This window comes from Globicephala melas, chromosome 12 (assembly GCF_963455315.2).
Source record: "Globicephala melas chromosome 12, mGloMel1.2, whole genome shotgun sequence".
Lineage (NCBI taxonomy): Eukaryota > Metazoa > Chordata > Mammalia > Artiodactyla > Delphinidae > Globicephala > Globicephala melas.
In genome coordinates this window covers 30,174,395-30,195,721 of record NC_083325.1, presented here as the reverse complement: position 1 = coordinate 30,195,721, position 21,327 = coordinate 30,174,395, and the positions used below count along the sequence as shown (strand labels likewise).

The window sequence follows — 21,327 nt, the reverse complement described above, 5'->3', positions numbered from 1 at the left end:
CTTGCAGTAGAAATTTAGGAGGAGGAGGAGGTGGCGGATGCGGGGGTGGGGAGTTGTTCAACCTGTGCGTTTGCATCAGCACCTTCAGCTGCAGCCAGCCTTACAAAGCGATGTCAGCACACTGACTATGGTCCCTGGCCTGATCAGTGCACACAGCTGTGCGAAGACAGAGCTGAGACGTTGTGCTGCTTACAGGCAGTTTCCTTGGTGACTTCAGGAGAGGAGAAACTGATGGCTTTGGGGCAGGGGAGAACCTCGGCTCCTGTGGGGGAGCCTGTGGGGGCTTTGGGGAACTAGGATGCAGCAGGAGACTGCAATTTTTGGAACAGGTGGGCCTGGGAGTGATGATCAGATCTGCTTCTGTAGAGGTCTCTTTGCTCAAGACACTGGGCAATGGGCAGTAGTGGGAAGAACTTGGTTACCTAGAAGACCTCGGTTTGAATTTGGTCTTCACCACATGTTAACCTGTGGTTCATGACAGGTTTTTTTTGGTTTTTTTGTTTTTTTTTTTTGCGGTACGTGGGCCTCTCACTGTTGTGGCCTCTCCCGTTGCGGAGCACAGGCTCCGGACGCGCAGGCTCAGCAGCCATGGCTCACGGGCCTAGCCGCTCCGCGGCATGTGGGATCTTCCTGGACCGGGGCACGAACCCGTGTCCCCTGCATCGGCAGGAGGACTCTCAACCACTGCGCCACCAGGGAAGCCCCAGTTTTCTTATTTCTGAGCCTGTTTCCTCATCTGTAAACTGGGTAATGATAATAGGATCGCCCTTCTGGTTTTATGGGGATTAAATGAGGTGCTACGTATAAGACACTTAAGCAGCACCTGACTGATGTGTGTGGACCCTCCACAAACACTGAGCTCCTTATTTGAGTAAAGAAGAGTTGGAAGGGGGCAAAATGGCTCTTTCCTCCTCTTCTTCCTCTCCTCTAGTATCTCTGTTCCCCTTTTGCCCTTTGGGGTGACGTCTTAGCTCTCCCCAGCCCTCTGATCCTGGCCTGACACCTCTTTCCATTCCAGCCTGTGAACCTCTCCTGTTTGTTTCTGCAAGCCCTCCCCATCCCAACCCATCAAAATTGACCTTCCTCCACAGAGCTGTTTGCAAATCCACCTGGCCTTTCCCTTCTCAGAGGACCGTAGCATTTTATTACCTCCCTCCCCAGTCCGAACTCAATGATTCATATGTCCAGGTTTCCATGCGTGAGGTTTCCAGGATAAAAGTTTCCATACATGGAGCCCCTCTCTGGCTTCTGCTCCCCAGGGAGCTGGAAGAACTGGGTGGCTGAGAGAGATGGGTCACACACCGGGAAGCCAAGCACAGTAGATTTACTAGGGTAATATCTGCGGGTGAGAAGACAGCACGTACATACAGAAATCCATGGCCAGAGATACCGCCCAGCACCACAAACACCAAAGCAGAGGGGGGCTCAGGAAGTGGCTCTGGAAAGTTCTCTTGACAATCCGAGGGCAGCTTTGGTGCTCAGAGATTCAAACAGAAAACCGTACAAAACCAACCCATAAATATATATATATTATGTATATAATGTGTGTATATATATATATAAAATTGCAAAATAAAAGCCGAAGAAACGAACCAATCTGCACATCAGCGGCTCAAAAAGTGTTAGCGTAAAGGCAAAACCACTTGTGGGGAAGATGCACAATCCGGGGGGCTGGCATTTCAGCGGCAGAAAGAGTATTTGCATGGAACCCCTATTTGAAACTTCACGATACTAGGAAAAGCTAAACACAGACCATGTATGTACAAGGGAAGACGATTGTCAGACACAGACGTTTCACCGAAACCGTCCACAGCTCTAGAGAACACAGCACTCTACCTAGACCCCCGTGTGCTCCACCACCAGGTGAGCCAGGCTCACGACCGTTTCTGCTCCCCCCCCCCCACCCCCGCCTCTTCCTGAGAAAGGGCGTGGGACTCAGCAGGGTAGCGTAAATTACAGGAATTTAAAGGTGGAGCAGCCGGTGGAGATCAAACAATCACCCACAAAACAGGACCGATAGGCATGGGGTGCAGTTGAAAGGTGGGGGTGAGGTCCCCAAAATATATTCCCATGTTAGGAAGCCTTTGATGTATTTAAATGTAGCCCCTCTGTCCTTGGTCCAACTGTCTTCCTCCTTCTGGTTCACTTTAACAGAGAAGATCTGGCCTTTGCACTTCTCAAAATTACGCAAGATAATTTGTTGGAGGGGTGAAGAGTTTAGGGTTTTTCTTGCTAGTCTCCTCCCACCCCCTAAGCCCTCAGAACATTTTCTTCACACGAAAGATAGGGGATTTGCCACGTCACAGCGGGCCTCACCCTGCTGCTTGGAAACAGTGGGTGAGAAGAATCAAGGGCCGACTACACAGGGAAAGCTACTGGCTGGTACCTCCCCACAGCGAGACTCTGCTTCCAGGTCCACCTGAGTCCCTCCCTTTGCCCGTAACGGTGACCACTTCTCCTCCATCTTCAGGCCCCAATGTCTCATAGTGACAGCCCAACTTTGGGGGCAAGCTTGAAGGCAAAGGGCACCAAACATCAATTTGGCAAACCTTCATACCCCGTAAGTACAAACCAACGCACACCATAGCTTCTGTATTTTTAAGAAAACCCCCAACCAGAGGTTCTTCCTAATCTTTCCTAAAAAGAGAAGCCTCTCTACCTAAAAATGACGAAAGGCGCTTTCTCCTCTCAAGAGAGACACCCCGCCTGAAACCCCACACTGAGGCCTGGGTGAGAGGTGGCTTCTCACCGTGGGAGGCTGACAGGGTTGGGTGTGCGTTGGCGACAGAGCTCTACGTGGGCACTCTTAGTTCCGGCAAAAAGGCCCACGTCCAAGTGGACAGGTTGCTGAGATGGGGCGTCTGGAACTCAACACTCTACTGCGTACTGTGCCTGCTCTTTCGTATTGTGGCACCAGTGGAACTGCCCACAGAGAAACATCCGATGAGCATATTTCATTAGTCATTTCAGGTCTCTGACTTTTTAAAGTATCCCTCTCAGAATAGATGTGGAAAAGTGAGGATATAACGGCCCATCACGTCTTGAATTGTGGGGAGCCCTGTCCTTTCTGCGGGGGTGGAGAGCATAGATTTGCATAGATTGGGCCCCTCCTTCATTTCTTCTCAGACTCTTTGAATGTTATTGTCTTAGAGAGTTCGCTTGGGCTCATATGGTAGAGAAGATTTTAACAGACCCGCTTCCTCTGTGCTCGGAGAGGCAAACGCAATGTGGCAGCTATCTCGAGTACCGCTGCCGACCTGCACCAGGACCCAGGGGAAGGGCTGTAGTTTTTCTCATTTGTTCAACAGTCAGAAACTGTGTGTTCCTGCCTGGAGCTAGAGCATAAAATTCACACCGGTACAAAAGACGGCACAGAGGCCGAGGGTAGGCTGTGTGTCTATCTGCCCCTCTGACTACCTCCATGGAGAAATTCACACTTCCTTTTCATTTTTTAGGCTTTCAGAAGTGAATCATGAGGTTGGGTGAATGGTTCTTTCAAATCCACGGCAACCAGAGAAGTGACCACATAGCTCTTCTTCGCGTGTTGACAAAGGTAGTAGCCCTCTGTGATGTCAGTGCCAAATGACATCTGCATGACTGTCTTGCCACATTCGGGAGTGAGTGACACTACTGGACGGGGAGCAGAATGCAAGGCTCAGAGTACACAATCAGTGGTATAAGGGTGATGCTTTCCAGTGGGGTTCTTACTGGACCAGACTTCTCATCCAAATCCACTCAAGTTCTTTCAAAAGAATGTATCTGTCTGCAGAGGAAGAGCCCCATTTTCCTTACAGGAGGTTCTTTTTGTCTGTATAACCTGGCTGAAGTCGGACAGTGACTTGGGTCACCTGCAGGCCAGGAGGCTCTTGTGGAGCCCAGATCTGGGCTGGTCTCTTGGCAGTGCTTTTGGCAAAGTTTGAGGAAAGGTCACGTGGTATAGATGGTCCTCACACATGACTGCTGGGCACCGGCCACCAGTGCAGGGGGAGTGACTGGCGCCAAGCTTGCATCTCTGTAACACCTCTGCCTCCTTACTCCCACCCCTGCCCATCTTCCCAAGGAGACAGGCTCAGAAACCTCTCCACTCCCCAGCTCAGCATCTATAACGTAGCATCTCAGTCCACGCCTTCTCATCCTTTTCCACAGCATATCCAAGCTTTACTAGAAACCATCCTATCACCTAACACTGCTGAGCTCCTCACATGCTGAGTATTTTTCTCCAGACAGATACTGGCCAAAGTATTCAGCCGACTTTTATTCAGAGCCAAAGAATGAGTCCCTTCCTCTCACCCTGCGAGCCTGGGGTCTTGTTTGAATGGCACATCTGCTTGAGCAGCACTCAGCACCTGGCCTCGAGCCTGGAGCCATGCCAGCTGCATCCTACACGCTCAAGAGGAGGAGAAATGGGCAGGGTGACTCGACAGCTCTCCCAGCAACTCTCCACCAAGACAAAACAGAACTGGAAGCTGCGCTGAGCATTAGGTCTCTGAATAGTTCCCTCTCCTTGTTGAAAAGCTCTTTTAAGATGCCTCATCCAAAGAATGTCATGGGAATGAATTCTGTGCTCCCAGCTCACTATTTGCTGTAAGGGAAAAGGCAGTGTAAGGCAGGCCACCACATCCGTTCCAGTTTGCGAAAGGCCTCCTTGTGGAGACCTCCCATGCTTCCAGCGCTGCCCGCTCCAGTCAGTTCTCCGCTCAGTCACCAGAGGAATTTTTCTAAGATGCAACCTGCTCACGATCTACCCTGACCACAAGCCCTCAGCAGCTCCAAACCCCGTTCATGATAAAGTCCCACTCCCTCACACCTTCTACGAGTTTCTTTATGACCCACCCCTGCCCACCTGTGAAGTGAACCCCATCACCTGACTCACACTTTCTGTCCCAGCCGCACTGAATTACTCCACGGACGCGTCATGGCGTTTCATGCTTCCGTGCCTTTGCACGGGCTCTTCCCTCATCACCAATGTCCTACTAATCCTCTTGTCCTCCTGGAAAATTCCTCTTTGTTTTGAAAACCTAACTCAACCGTCACTCCTTTCAGGAAGGTTTCTCTGGCCTGGAAGACAGCCAATCAACGCTTCCTTACACCTCCTCTGCACCCTTGCCCGTTCTGTAACTTGTTTATATGCCTACTAGACTTAGGAACCTCCTTCAGGCGGGGACCATGTCCTGCCCTCAAGCTTGGTCCATGACCTAAGCTCATGCGTGGTTTTTGAATGCATAGGGAAAGAACAGATGGTTGGATATGAGGCGGCCCCATGGCATAAACTCCTGCAAGGCCCTGGCATGTTCACCTAAATGAGGCCTCCCTGTTTTCACGGGAATAAAGAGAATGTGATGAAAGCAAAGAGTCTGTTGACATCATCTCTGAGCGACAACCACTCAAACATAAAAAGCTGCATCAGTGGTTGGGTCCCCTCTACCTTTCTCTTAACACTGCCTGCCGCTGACTGTTCCAGTCACAGCGATTGTTTTCTTTTAATGTCAGCATAATGCCTGCTGCTTAACAAATATTGGGATGAATGAATGAATGTGAAATCTTCTTTTTTTTGAAAGAAGGCATCAAAGGAGTGGCTTTGAAAGGCATTTGGCATGTCACAGGCTTTTCTGCTTTGGGTTGTCCATCACAAGACTTGACTCAGTCAGAAGCGGAACAGAGAGATGGGTCTGGGTAGCAGTTAGGAATCTTCTGCTCTAGGGACACACAGTATTTGTGTTTTCCTCAGTCCTGTGTCAGTTTCCTTCCTTCTCAAGAAAGAGCCCAGCGATGATGGTGTTTCCTGCCCCAACCAGAAGGCTCTGGCCTCTCCTTTGTCAGAGGTCCACACTGGCCCTGTCACAGCCCACATTCACCAGGAACTTACTGTGCACTGATCGGGGGGAACACAGGTGGTTTCCTACCTTCACTTCAAGTGCTAACATTATGCAGTGGAGACCAGTCACAGGAACGAAACGGTCCAGGACTAAAACCACCACCCTCGGAGATTAAAGTTTTCTGATCATCATAGCTGTTAAGCGCAAAGGCTCTGGACTCAGACGGACCTGGGTTCAAATCCAGCCTCTGAATCTTTCTAGCCAAGTCACTGGAACAAGTCAATTATCCTTTGGGATTGGAATTGGAATAATCTGACCCACATCACAGGATTATCATGAGGGTTAAAGGATATAGTGTACGTGAAGCCTGCACAGTGTGTGTGTGTGTGTGTGGGTGGGTGGGTGTGTGTGTGTGTGTGTGTGTGTGTGTGTGTGTGTAGTAAGTGCTCAAAAATGGAAAACTATGATTAAGAACTTTCAAAAATACTTTGACAATATTCAGGACAGAAAGGGAAAATATTCTTTGAAGACACTGTGCTTTAAAGAGAATGGATTGTCTGTTTTTTAGGAGTCAATGTTGCTTATAAATCAAAGCCCCAGGGAAGAGTATGAAAAGATAGTGACGGCATCTAAAAAAATAGCTGTGGCTCTTACAGGCCCCAGGATTGATGGGCAGACAGTGACGGGGCCAGGGACACGCAAGCCTTTCTCTGAGAGCTGGTCCGAGAGGATTAATCCTGAAGGGCTCACCTCATTCTCCTCTGCTGGACCTAGAGCGACTGAGTCAGAACCCAGAGGAGCCACGGTCAAGGGGCCAAGGTCAAGGGGCCAAGGATGCCAGTTGCAAGCTGTGAGCCAGGGCTTCTAGGTTTAAGGGAAGGTCAGGGGATCCCAGATGCCGGACCGGAGGGGGACAGGGTGAGCCGCGCTGCCCTGAGAGTCAGGCAAATGCTCAAAAGGCATCACATATCCGCGCTGTCCTGACCCTCCTCGTACAACCCAAAGCCAACAGAGGATCAAAATGTCCCGAAATTTCGGCCCTGCTTATGACAGAAGTGTTTCCTAAGCTAAATTTGGTTTTAGTTTTGAAGTGCCTGAGATGCACTGTTCAAATGGGTCAAGTTCCTGGCTTCTTATATGGATTGAACCATCCTCCACGCTGTGGCTGAGCTGGCTGCCCTCACGTCTGCCCACTCTTACAACAATTCCGGCCGTCATTCCAGAGGTTCCATGAAGAAAGCTCGGGGTTAGTGGTTGGGGGAGCACAGCTAAGCCATCAGCCCTTGGGAACAAGGATTAACTTCTGGTGGAGGGGGCGGGTCCACTTGTGTGGTTCCCGTGAGCAGCAGGGCAGTTACCCTACGGGAAAGAGAAGAGAGATTTCTAAACATAGTGACAGCTCCGTCAGCAGGAGGTTGGGTTCACGCGAGGACAAGGACCCTGCTCAGGGGAGCCTCGACCTGTCTGATTTGGGTCTGATTTGTGAGAGCTTGCGGCTGACTTTGGCCCCTTGCCCTGGGCTCAGATCAGGGGCAGCGTCCTCACAAGGGCAGCCCACAGCTAGGCAGTGTCGTGTAGTGGAAAGAGCATTGGACTAGGAGCCAGAAGACCTGACTTCCAGTGCAGGCTCCGCCACGAACCAGCTGTATGACCTTGGGAAAGTCACCTGATTTCTGTGGGGCAACTGTAAAATGAGGGGTTGGTGGGGTAATCTCTAAGTTTCCCATCAGAGTGTGATCCAGGGCCTATTCGACCCCTCCTTGGCCCTGTGCTTCCAGGGACAGAGATGGGAGACGGCGAGGGAGGGGAGGGAGGACGCAGATGGGAGCCCCAGGGGGCTGCGAATCAGGACTCCACTTTCTCCTTCTTTTTGCTTTTCTTCAGGAAGGACGGGGTGCGGAATTTCTTCTTCTTCTTTGAGGGAGACTTGGAAGGCGAGCCCTCTGGGGACATGGGACCGCTGGTGACTGACTCTGTTTTGTCTTTCGAGGTATCGACATCCGTGTCGGCGCTGGTGGTCATCTGGCTGAGGCCTTTGCTGAGGATGTCCTCTGCCGTCTGCTCATCCTCCCTGCCGTTGACCACCACTCCTTCTGGCTGCGTCTTTTCCGGCTCTGTGGTGGCTTTGCTTGTTTCCGTCTTCTGAGCATCTTCTAGAAAAAGATCCAAAGACGTGACCCATAAGATTTCATTCAGGCGAGAGCTTCAACCTGGGGCTAACAGAACCATTTCTAGGCAATTATATAAAGGAAGTCTAGAGCAAAGAGAGGGGCGGGCTGACACGGTAAGGGGAAAGGGGTAGGCAGGGTTCTCTCCCAAACAGGAGAGAACAGGCCCTTGGCAGGCCAGGGACTATGGGCTCTTGCCTACAAATGTAAACAGGTAACGATCTCCAGAAACGGCAGCAGCCCAGCAGGGGCCCGGTTGGGAGCTTTCCTAGGAACAGACAGAACAAGGGAACAGACGCAGACTACAGAGAGGCTGTAGGAAGGGGAGGGCACTGCCATGGACAGCTCAGGGGATGCATCTAAGAATTGTTGTGACTGGTTCAGTTTCACTAGTAAAAATATGGAAATGACATGTTTTCATACCCATTTCATTTCCTACACCTCTGAGGAACTTTTCAAGATGGAGAGTATCTTCCCAGTAGGCAGAGAGGGGCAGGCAGAGGGATGGTGGGATTCCCTGAGTGGCATGGACCCTACAGACTGCCACCCTATTCAAGGCCAGGAGTGAAAGCCTCCTGCTGCCGTTTCTCCTCCTTCCCACTCCCTTCCCACCCTGCTTCCACTCAAGCTTTGAAATGCCTGTATGGGGAAGGAGGAGGGAAAATTCTAAAACCGTAGACTTTGAAAAGTAGAAAGGAAGGTAAAGTTAATCTAGCTCCTCCCCATTTTACAGATGGGAAAACTGAGTAAAGCAGTAAAAGCGGGCAGACCTCAGTTTCTTGCCATCCCAACTTAGTGTTCTTTTCACTACGTGAAACTGAGAGGGGTGTGTGTGATTGTGCATGTGTGTGAGTGTGCATGTGTGTGAGTGTGAGGGATATCACACCACAAGAAAGTGGGAGTGTGGGAGCTGGGGAAGGTGGGAGACTGGTGTCCCTTACAGACAGAGTGGGGCAAGACAGATGTCTTGGGAAACGGCTAGGGTTCTTGACGGGGTGAAGACTGGAGAAATGTTTGGTTACATGGAAGATGGGACAGAGGGGGGTAAATTTGGGGACAGTTAACATGGGCTAGTTTAACTATCTGGGTAAGCAAACGTCTTCTCCAATAACTCCTGAGGACTGTCCCCTCTTAGTACTGAAGACCTCGGCCCTGGCTCCCATTCTTCCTACTGTCTGGCCCACATCCTGCCATCATCCAGCTACCAAGTCCTCTAATGCGCTTGACTCCTATGGCCCTTACTGCCCTCCCGCCCACCATGCGTTCCCATGGTCATCACTGGCCATTCTCTTGAATGCAGAAAAGCAATCCAGACACAGCCTTCCCCCTGACCGCTCCCCTCTCCTCTCTTCACCTGCTTTTGGCCTCGTCAACCCTCTGATCCCTGGACCCCTCCCTGCCATTGCAGTCTGTTTCCCTCTGTCTGGACCACCCTTCTCTCTCTTCTCTGTGTCCCCAACCTTCACCCACACAATCAATCAGCTTGAGTGTTACCCTCCCCTTAAAGTCTTTCCTGGTCCCATCCCTGCTTCCAGGTAAAATTTGTCACTCCTTCCTTTCGGCCCCTACTAGATAAATTTCCATTACAGTGACTGTGAAACAATCACTTCTTTTTTATGCCTATCTCTCCCCTCAAAACTGAAATAAATCAGACAAGACTGTGTTTAATTATCTACGTGACTAGCTTATAGGAGGTACTCAGAAAATGGTTGTGGAATCCATGAATGGTTGAATGCATAAGCAAACAAATGAACGTGTGAATGGTTTTATTCTAACCAAACCCACACCATACCTCATCTTTCTTGTCTGTCCCAGCCTGAGCCTTCTACGCTGAACTGGACCCAACCTTGTAAACAAACAGCTGCCCTGCATGCTGGCCTTTGTCTCCTGTACCTATTCCCCTGTTCCCACTCTTGGCCTCCTGGGTTCTTATACCTCTGATGACCCCTCACTTGGATGACCCGTGAGGATGTGTTTCTCAAGTTACACCCTCTCAGATGATTTTGTTACCTGCCTTCTAGCTCCATGAACCCAGCTATGGATCAGAGGACCCCACCTTCTGTCCAGGTGCCATTTTCTGCCCTGTGGTTATAGGCATCCTCGTCCCAGCAGTGGCCTTCACCCACGCCTGCCCCTTCAGCTGCATCTGCAACCGCAGCCCCTGCTGGCTTGCTCTAGGAGAGCACAGCAGGATTCTTCTCCCCAGCCAGAAAACAAGTCCACACCGGGCATGTCACCAGCATCTCACAGAGCTCCCGCACCATGAATCGTCTGGGGAGCACCAGCAAACAGAACGTGGGGCTGGGAGGCGCCATGGGCCTTGGAGGAGTGGGGTTCCAGATCGAGGTCACCACTCCCTCAGCTGGGGGGGACAGAGACCCCTGGAGGGTGCAGTTGGCCAAGAGAAGGGGCAGCAGTCAAGGCTCTAGAAATAAATACTTATTGGGCCCCAGTAAGGAAAGTATCAAGGACCAGCTCTGAGAGTCCAGATCCCTCCTTCGTTAACAGCCCACGACAGTTAAGGTCAGAACTACCTGGGTCTTCAGCTATTTGAAGGGCTCCAGGAGCTGTGGCAGAAGCGAACTCACCTTCTAGCATCTCCTAAGATGAACCACTGGCTTTCTCTCCTAGATGGGGCACTTCGAGCTCTGGGAGTAGGAGACAGGTGTAGGGTGGATGGAATGGGGTAGAGGCTGGGAAATCGGGGGATCTATCCAAGGATGGTGGCCAGGAAGCAGAGGGGAATAGGGAGAGTGGATTTGGAACAAGACTGGACTTGGCAGCCTAGGTCCATAGCCACACCCTTGTGGCTTGGGAAGAGCTGAAAGGCTTGAAGAGGCTGGAGGAGGAAGGGAGGTGCTTTGGTAGGGAGATGCCGAGCTTGTTTGGGTACCTACCTCTCAGACTGGATTTCTCACTATCCCTCAGCATCCAAACACTTGTCTCTCAGTCCCCTGATGTCCCTTTCCAGAAATGCTCACTCCCTGGACAGCCCACTCTACTCCTATCTGCCAGTCCAAGCATATATCTCCCCAAGGTCTGGTTCCAGCCTCCCTTGACATTTGACAACGATTTTGCCCTTCTCTAAACCTACCACCAATATATGAATTTTACACTTGAGTGTGGTCCCCTCCCACACTGAATCTGGGCTGGCCGTGTGGCTTGGAGAAACCAACAGAATGCAGAGGAAGTGCCACTGAGCCAGCCTCAGGCTGAAGAATTAAGAAGGCCCAGCAGCTTCTGCTTCTATAGTTTGGGGAGCCTTGAGGCACCATGTGTAAAGTCCAACTACCTTGATGGAAACACAGATGGAGAGGCCACATGGAGAGGACCTACCGTTATATGGAGAGACAGACAGACAGAGAGAGAGACAGAGAAAGAGGCCCAGCCATTCCACTGTCCCAGCTGAGCCCAGCCTTCCAGCTGCCCCTGACAAGGCACCTGACATGTGAGTGCACCATGTTGGAAGTTCTAGCTTAGTCAGGCAACCAGATGACTGCAGCCCCAGCTGACGTCAGTGGAGCAGAAGAACCACCCGCTGAGCCTTGTCCACCCACAGAAGAACTAATTTCCATAAACCAGTTCTCATTAGGCACTATGATTTAATAGTTATCTACTGCTGCGTAACAAACCACACCAGAACTTAGTGGCTTAGAACAGCAAGCAGCGTAGTATCTCTCACAATCCTGAGAACACAGTACATAAGGAGAACTCATTTATGAAAGCGCATTACAAGGGCCTTTTATATTTATGAGCTCATTTTATCCTGATAACAATGCTGTAAGTTAGGAAAGGCAAGGATTCATGTTAGTCCCCCATCCTGCAGTGTTTTCATGCAACTTATTTGAGATGGCTAAATTAGTAAGTGACACAGCTGGCCTTCTGATGTTGAATGCAGGGCTATTTCTTTGCAGGCATAGCCAATGCTCCTGAGGGGCCCATGGGGGGATTGACTCAGCAGGGGCAGGGACAGTCAGGAGCCAGTCAACAGAGAAGGTGATGACAGAGATGGCCAGATGTGAAGGAACAGGACTGGAAGGACTCCTTCAGAGAGGCTGAGGGGTAGGAGTCAGGGAGGCAGATGAGGAGTGACACTGAGGTGAATTAGCACAAGAGGATTTGAGAGCATGGGGACCAGTGGAGAGATCTCACAACTCCAGGCTGCACTCCCCCATGCCCACTCCTAGACCACTGAACTCAGAAACCGCTGGGGTGGGACCCCAGCAGGCGTCAGGGATTGTAAAGCTCCCCAGGTGATCCCGACGTGCAGCCAACGTTGAGAATGACACCATCAGCCTCACCTGGGGGCTTGCCAGAAATGCAGGGTCTCAGGTCCCACCCCAGACCTACTGTGTCTTCATCTTAACATTTTAATCTTCATTTTAACCGGATCCCTAGGTGATCCCTGTGCACATTGAAGTCTGAGCACTGGGCTGGTGAGTCTAGAAAGGCCCATCAGCCAACCTGGCCTGAGTAAGAGATGAGAAGGCCGTGGGTCAATCATTAACGTACTCAGCATTGCTTAGACTCGGCTTCACCTGTAAGGCGTATCAACACAGCTTGTGAACGGAACAAGCTTAAAGTTGGTAACCCCTGTCTCAGGTTCCCTAGAAACAGCAGAGGGGAGAGTCTCCCGTAGGAGGGCAGCACCTGTTGAAAGGCAGGTGCCCTGCAGTGAAGACCTGCCCACCCTCTATGCAGACCCCCTTCTCGGCCTGCGGAGGCGCCTCCTCCCTCCCAGATGCTCAGCTCCACTCACCATCCACAGACTTGGAGGGAGAGCCCACGGGGCTCTTCGTCTCTGACTTGGCTGGGCTCTGAGCTGGAGAAGCAGGTGCAGACTTTACAGGTGAGCCAGGCTCCTCAGGGGCAGGTTCTTTCTCTCCTGAAAATACAGAAAGCCAGCTCAGGATAGAGGTCAAGGAGAGGAGAGGTGGGCAGACCGAGAGTGCTTTAAAACAACTGCTTTCTTCGGCTTGGTCCTCATTTCTCCTGGCTGGAGTTAGCTGCTTCCTCTAACTTTAAAAAAAAAATTTCTGCTCCATCCTAGGGGAGGTAAGTGGGAGGAGTCGGGAGGAGTCGGAGTCCGTTTCCTCCATCACAGGACATCTCTGGATGGACTTTGTTACCCCTGATGTGGACGGCAAGACTGCAGGGGAACTCCCACCCACGATCTGTTTGCATGTAACTTATTGATTATTTGTCTAATTTACATGTCCGGTCCAAACAATCTCTAGAGACAAAGAGCACCATATTTTTCTGTCTACTTTTTCGATTGGCACCGAGAACTCCAAGCAAGCTAACTCCAAGAAAGCCAGCGAGGATTCTTCTAGTGCCTTTGTTCCTAGGAAGATGGCTGAGTCTGGGTGGGGACGGAGGCTGTGGAAGAGGGCCCTGCCCTGAGGGAATGAAAGCCTTGCCTGGTGGACAAAACCAAGAGCTGAATTCTGTGTCTCAGACCCCAAGTGCACTTGAAGCAAAGAGAAGGGACGGCTCCATGTGGGGCACAGAGAGGGCTTCCTGGCTGGAGGGGGTTTGCCACAGAGGCCGAAGTGTAGATAATACTGGATCAGGCTAGCCGAGAAGAGAAACTCTGTCAGGAGGGGACAAAGGCATGAATAAGCTCTCAAGAGTATGACTACCTAGGAGTCAGCATGGAGAGATGGGCTCGACTGAGATTCTGACATAAAGGACTCAGCTGCTGGATTCTGACATAAAGGACTCAGTTCTGATTGCCCGGCTAAGCGGTTTATACCACATCTGCTAGATCATCAGTAATTATGATCACTATTATAATGAACATATTATTACAGCTAACGTTTGTCTGGTGTCTACTGACCTAGGCCATATTTGTAGGCAGTATCCTAAGCACTCCTCACGGATTAACTCCTTATTCCCAGGTGAGAGGGTCAGTGGGGTCATGGCGGCAGCACCGCGTAACTGTCAGGCACGAGCCATGAGGGGCATTGGTGTGATTAACAAAATCGTGCTGATAAGAATATTATTTGCTGGGCTTCCCTGGTGGCGCAGTGGTTGAGAGTCCGCCTGCCGATGCAGGGGACGCGGGTTCGTGCCCCGGTCCGGGAAGATCCCACGTGCCGCAGAGCGGCTGGGCCCGTGAGCCGTGGCCGCTGAGCCTGTGTGTCCGGAGCCTGTGCTCCGCAACGGGAGAGGCCACAACAGTGAGAGGCCCGCGTACCACAAAAAAAAAAAAAAAAAAAAAAAAAAAAAAAAAATTTGCTGATGGAGCAGGAAGGTCAAAGTGAGGACATGACAGAGAAGAGACAGAGAGAAGCAAATGAAGATTGAAAAGGAAAGCGAGACAAGGCTGGATTGAGCCCTGGGGGCCCTGGCAGGCAGCAAGGAAGGGGGTCCAGGGCTGCTGGCGGGGAGTGAGGGCCATGGTTTGCTCTGCTGCCTCTCTGGGTGCCCCGAGCTCTCCCCTCCGCCTGGGAGGTCCTGAAGCACCAGCTTCCGGGGGTTATTTACCATCGAGTTCTAGCTTCTTCCTCTCCACCTCTTTCTTGTACTCTTCCAGCTCCTGATCCGTGAGTTGGCTAAAGGGGTTGGGCGCTATCTCCTCGGCCTCGTCTTTGGTATCCGCCTGGCCCCGGGACATCAGCTGGCTCTCTGTGGACTGAAAGTTAACCACAGAGTGTGTCGCTCTCTGAACGCCGCAGTCGGGGCCCAGGCCCGAGCTTCCTTTCAGACTCACGGGGCTGCCAGTGGTCTTGCTAGCGACAGCGTGGCATGCAGCTCCATGGCAACAGCTCGGGGCCTCGGGGTAGGGGTTTTTCACTCCGTCCCACGGCTACACCTCACCCCCCCAGACCGGGCTTCTTTGTAACTGCCTGGAAGAACGCAGGGGGTCCTCCCTCTGCCCCAGAAATAAAATCAAAGAATGCTCCCAAGCAGAAGGAAGACACATCTTTATTGCGATCTCTACTGTGGACGCTTGCAAGCCGTCACTGTGCAAATACAGCCGGCGGCCCACAGTCAGTCAGCCAGACCCCAGCATGCAAAGCGTTGGCTCAACCAGTGTCACGCCAGCCGCTCCCCGCCATGCACCCCACCATCCCGCATCAGCAGCGCAAGCCACAGCACCCAGCGGTAAGTCATACGCAAAACACACAGTGGCTTTGGCGTTCTCAGTCCAAACTGTTAGTCCTGTTTTGCACACGGTCATAAAGAACAAGGGGGCCAAGGTCCTGAATCTTGGATTTTCAACCCGCCTGTACTGCAGGTCCCTGAAGGGACATTGGCAAAATCACTGTGTTTCACCCCCTCTGGGGAGCCCCTGGCTCTGGGGAGCTCACCAGCTGGGCCTTGTGTAAGCTTTGGGAATCCTTTGATCCCTCGAGCTCGGGACAGCTCAGACTCCATAGCCCTTTATCCTAACTCAGCAACCTCATCTCGGCCTTTGGGAATTCAGTGGTCCGGAGCCAAGGAGTCAAAGAAAGTGGGGGTGGGGGGATGTGAGCCTGGGCAGCTGGCCCACACCACACACTCCCGGCCATCTGGCTCTGGCTCATCAAGTCTTCTGATGATGGGCCCATGGGCTCCTTCCAAAAGAAGGCAGCACTGGGCCTATCTTAAGGAATCATGGGGTTCAAAAAAGTCCAAGACCGGGATCCCAAGAAGAGGGACTCCAAGGAGAGCACTCGGTATAAATGGCAGAGTTTTTAACAATGTCGATCACAGTATTGAACTCCCACCTCCCCCCATTATCATGGGGTATTTCTATCCTTGACCCTGTAGCACATTTGCTGTTCCTCCTCTTGGCTCAGCTGAGGTGGGGTGGAGGTGATGACATAACCTTCACACTTCCCCTGCCAAGGGGCACCCACCTGGTGGGTTGCAGCCTGATCTGCCATCATGACATCACCTCAGTTTGCTCTGCAGAGAGGAATGGTCCCTGTATCCCCTGCCCCTGCCCTTACTGCTAAGGAAGATGCCACTGCTACTTTGCAATGAGCAGCAATGATTTCCAACACAAGCCACAAGTCTGACGTTCACCCCTTTTGCTAAGCACTAAACAAAAACTGTTCTATCTCAAGCAGGGGAACAACTTTATATTTTCTAACTCTACGTGTGTTTGTGTGGGCAACTCACTGCCCCTTCCCATCCTGTAGGAGTACCGGTCCTTATATACATGTCTGCCCTCTGAGAGCCTGTGAGCATCTTCCCAGAGCTACGGCCTGATGGTGCTGTTTCCACGCACAGAGGCCAGAGCCGCTCAGGGCAGCCAGGCCTAGAGCCGCTGGGAGAGGCCAGCCGCGCTCCTGAGAGGTCACTCTGCGGGACACTGACAGAGGGCAGAGGGGAGTTCCAGGGGGAGGCATAGAAGGCACATCACTCCCGTGGGCAGGCTGGGCTACTCCTCCCCTGCCTGGCGCCCACGGGAGGCGATGAGATACTGTCCCCAGTCCTCACAGCATCCATTTTGCAGCAAGAGCACCAGTGCCCAAGATCACAGGGGAAGGTGGGCATATAAGGACTCAGGGGTCCTGCTGCCCGGCCCCAGGCACTGCAGACCCAGAAGGCAAACACGTTTCCCCTCCAGACAAGGGCAGCGTCTGCTGTACCGGGCTTCGGCTCTTCTCAGCGATGACACTCGCCAGCAGCTGGGACTGAGGCCCCGCCGACTTCACATCCTGTCGGTTTTGTTCTCGAATCTGTGTAGAAAGGGATGGGGAGGGTGAGGTAGCTGTCCAGCATCAGGGTGTGGAGTTGGCAGGGAGCATCCCCAGGGCACACTAGAAAGGCCGCCCAGGGGTGCAGATGTAACGCATCACATCCACTCTGAGACAGTCTGTCTCCACGTCTGCTCCAGAATGAATGAGAAGTTTATGTAGAACACCAGATTCTCATTAACCATGAGCAGGTCATTGAGATGAAGAGGAAAATGAGGCATAGGAGATCCTTGAGGGAGATTCTCAATTTTTAATATTCCTATGAAGTCCCTGAGGATTTGGTTTAAACTACAGATTCCTGGGGGGCCACCCCGTACATATTGAATCTCAGTCCCATGGGAGGAGGGGTGGGAGTGACCCAGGAATCTGCCCTTCAGAGGACCACACACTGAAACACTGTTCTGGGAACATACCCGACCTATTGAAGGTGGTCTGTTACAAGTTAAGTTTTTAAAGTAACATTAGAAATATAAGTGAGTGAACTGTAAAGCAAAGGTAGAGAAATAAACACAAAGGATTTTGCAATCTTGAAAATGAGCCAAAGGGAAATAGCATAAAATTTGTAAAAATTCGATTTGCAGGTTGGTCTCTTAGACACATCTAATGTCTAAAGCTAGCACCTCTCTATTTGAGGGTTACACAGGACAACAAAAGCACAGCGCTTAGCACTGTGCCTGGAATATGGCCAATAAATGGTAGTTTCTTTTCCATAAGAGGCATCTGGGATGTCGGTAAGTCAGGCGCATCCTGGGGACCCCCCCCACGCCCTTGAGGGAGAAAAGATGGGAGGTAATTAGCTATCCCCTTACCTTGTTGCGCATGTCCAGCACTTCTTGGGGGTCAGTATACAGAGGCACAAATTGGTTTGGGTTTTCGATCCGTATGGGCATGCCACTGCTGGATTTCTCCACCTCGTCAGCCTTCATCCACTGAACACACACAAGGCCCGGTGGGTAAGGTAAAGGCATATGGCTCACCGTCCACCCTAGTGGTCCACCCCATGAGATCTGGGCCGACCAGCCTACGTGCAAGTCAGCAAACCTAGACAAACACTTTCCCTCGTCTTGGGCCTCTTTGATGTCTGTCTCCCAGAGCAGAGATGGGCAGCAAATGACCCAGCAACCAAAGAAAGGCCCCAGATCAATGGCCATAAAGAACACTTAAGACGAGGGACAGAGCCATGGTACCAGCTTTGACAGACAGGCAGCCACTGGTGTTGTAGTATTAGATGACTCATGGATGTTAATTTGCAGGGCTTTGTTGTTTTTTTTTTAACGAAGAGCTATTCTATTTGGCTGCCAGCTACTTTGTTAGTGAAAATCAAATTAAGAGCCAGGGTGTGTGATGAGGGAGAGAGAGGAAAAGAGCATACAATTTGTAAAAACTCAATCTGTGGGCAGGTCTCACACATCTAATGTCTAAAGCAAGCACCTCTCTACAGAAGAGGGTTATAAAGGGAGTGGACAACGTAATAGAAACAAGTACCCCATGCACCTTCTGGTTTTGCATCAGATGGTCAGTTCAAATGTTGGGTACCCCTCTCTTGAATTTCCCAGAAGCCCCTTCCAGATATGGGAGCAAAAAGCTTTCATGCTGCTGGGAGTGACCTGGTCCAGCCACCCTCTGGACCAAAAACTCAGCATAGGGGTGCAAGAAACAGGTGATCTGCTCCGTAGGCATGAAAAGCTGCTCCCAGATGCCCAATAGGAAGCCTTAGGGGGAGACAGGACTAGTGCAGGCCCAGGGGAGGTTTGCTGTTTCCCTTTTAAAGCTGCTTAGCCCACACAGGTAGCTGGGCACTCTCCTTCCACCCCAATCTCCCCAGCGGAGCCCCCTCTGCCCTCCTTACCGTGGTCTTTGGCCGGGGGCTACCCATGCTCCTCTGGACCTCGTCGGCCACGTTGACCCGCAGGTAGGTGTTGGGCGTGTTGAGCCAGCGGGTCTTCTCCTTCTGCTGCTTCTGGGCGTGTTGCCTCAGGGCGGGCACCGGGGTGCCGTCCTCCTCAAACACGAAGGCTGTGACCGTGGCTGGAATCTCCACCTCACTTTTGTGTTTGGTTTTCTCTTGAACAAAGGGGTAGCGGTAGGTGTAGCCTGTTCTGTAACCCTAAAAAGGACAAAAATAGAACCACATGTGGTGGGGAAAAATGGTCAGGTACATGCCTGCTCGCCCGCTCACACGCTTTACCCCCTTCCATCTAAAGGACTCAGTTTAACCCAAAGTCTCTGTAATACAACCCAGGCCTTGCCGCACCTCTGGTGTATTTCAGAATTGTTCCCTGTCTTGGTCCCCCAACCCCTCCCCTCCTCCACCCCAACAAGCCCTCTGATCAGGGATGAGAAAGTTCCCAGAATCTTGTGGACCAGACAGAGCTCCAGCTTTTGGTCTGGTCCAGTAGTTCTCAACACAACAGAATCATGCGGGAGCTTTAAAAATGTATATGCCTGGGCTCCACTCAGAGTTCCCCATTTCATTGGACAGTGGTGCTATCTGGGCTACAGGATTTTAAAAAGTTTCCCAGCTGATTCTAACAGTAGCCCTCCCTTCCTCGACTCTGAGGCTTCTTAACTATTTTTCTCTTGGGAGCCCTAACTCTGACTCAAGAACATCTCTGTCTCCTAAGCAAGACCATGTCCCCCAAAGGTGGACTGTTACTCAGAATGAACACTCGGGAATCTTAACAGCTGCTGGAGCAATTCTCGGCTCTGCCTGTCATCTTTTTAAAAATTCAAGTGGTATTAAAAAGGAAGTGGATTGGGGCTTCCCTGGTGACGCAGTGGTTGAGAGTCCGCCTGCCGATGCAGGGGACACGGGTTCGTGCCCCGGTCCGGGAAGATCCCACATGCCGCGGAGCGGCTGGGCCCGTGAGCCGTGACCACTGAGTCTGCGCGTCTGGAGCCTGTGCTCCGCAACAGGAGAGGCCACAACAGTGGGAGGCCCGCGGATTACAAAAAAAGTACAGTGGATTACAAAAAAAGTACAGAGCCAGGTAGAAAAATTAAGCAATATAAAAAACATAAGGAAAAAGTGGGTTTTATGCAAAATCTCATCCCCAGAGACAACCACTAAAAATCCTTTCAGTCATCTCTCTAAGCACACATATACAAATGCATGTCTGTAAACATACAGACTATATAATTAATGCATCATATAATATATATAAAACAGTATATTAATGGACTGTACCACATACGCAGCTTTTAAAAAAAATTGAGATATAATTGACATGTAACTTTACATTAGTTTCAGGTGTGCAACATAGTGATTCAATATCTGTATGTATTATATGTGTAACTGAATCACTTTGCTGTACACCTGAAATTAACACATTGTAAATCAACTATACCTCAATTAAAAAAAATTGTATGTATTGTGAAATGATTACCACGAGTCTAATTAACATCCAGCACCTCTCATAGTTACCATTCTTTTTCTTGTGATGAGAACTTTTAAGATCTACTCTTTTAGCAACTTTCAAATATATAATACAGTATTAATAACTATTGTCACCATGCTGTACATTCCATCCCCAGGATTACTTATTTTATATACGGAAGTTTGCACCTTTTGATCCCTGTACCCATTTCTCTCTGCCTCCCACCTGGCAGCTACCAATCTGTTCTCTGTATCTATGAGTATGAATTTTTTGATTTTTGGTTTTTGAGGGTTTTTTTTCAATTCCACATATAAATGAGTTCATACGGTATTTGTCTTTCTCTGTCTGACTTATTTCACTTAGCATAATCCCCTCAAGGTCCATCCATATTGTTGCAAATGGTAAGACTTTCAGCTTTTTTATGGCTGAATATCCTATCATATATAAGTACCACATTTTCTTTATCCATTCTTCCATCAGTGGACACTTAGGTTGCTTCCATACCTTGGCTATTGTAAATAATAATGCTACATAATCAGCTTTATAAGCTGCTTTTAGCTCATCAATGTGTCTTGGAGTTTTTTTCATGTTATTGAACCTATAAATACACAGCAACCTTTAAACAACTACATAATATGCCAGTGAATGGACATATCATAATTTATCTAACCAATACCAGTGGACACTGTTATTTTCAAAATATTATAAACAACCCTGAAATGAGTATCTTTACACATTTTTCTTTAGGCAATTAACATAAGTGCCTAGTAATGAAAATGACTGAGTCAAAGGGAGCACAGTATAAGTTTTTATATATTTATCATGTCCGTCTTCCCAAAACACTGAGCCAATTTACACTTCTGCCAATTGTGCTGGAGTTCCCAGTTCTCGTCTCCTTTCCCCCGCACTGAATATTGCCCCACTCTTCTTTTTATAGGATTTTCTGAGCCATTCTGAATTTCACCTGAAATTTAAAGGATTTTTTAAAAATTTAAAAAAAATCCTTGGCAATCAGATGGGTTAAAAGTAATATCCTCTACTTTTGTTTTGTTCTTTTTTGGATTACTAGTAAGACTGGATATTTTTAATTACACTTAATGGCTTCTTGAATATCTTCCTTTGGAAACTGGGTTCTCAGTTCATTTTTCTATTGTGATGGTCATCTTTTTCATATTGATTTGTAATACCTCCTTTTACAGTAAAGATATGAATCTGTTTTTGTTTTTTTGCGGTACGCGGGCCTCTCACTGTTGTGGCCTCTCCCGTTGCGGAG

The 21,327-nt window shown here is 50.2% G+C and overlaps 1 protein-coding gene across 3 annotated transcripts in view; it reads right to left on the bottom strand.

The window, feature by feature from the left end:
• Window positions 1–1,305: 1,305 nt before the first annotated feature.
• Window positions 1,306–21,327, bottom strand: part of ADD2 (adducin 2) — a 109,817-nt gene continuing 89,795 nt past the window's right edge. For 2 of the 3 annotated variants that reach the window (XM_030877493.2, XM_060309846.1), the window contains exons 11-16: window positions 18,527–18,784; window positions 17,487–17,606; window positions 16,570–16,659; window positions 14,474–14,621; window positions 12,744–12,869; window positions 1,306–7,969 (exon numbers count right to left, since the gene is read on the bottom strand). In XM_030877493.2, the coding sequence (XP_030733353.1) occupies window positions 7,662–7,969; window positions 12,744–12,869; window positions 14,474–14,621; window positions 16,570–16,659; window positions 17,487–17,606; window positions 18,527–18,784 (1,050 nt within the window). In that variant the 3' untranslated portion in view covers window positions 1,306–7,661. The remainder of the gene's footprint in view (window positions 7,970–12,743; window positions 12,870–14,473; window positions 14,622–16,569; window positions 16,660–17,486; window positions 17,607–18,526; window positions 18,785–21,327) is intronic. The other variant, XM_060309847.1, reaches the window with a different exon arrangement.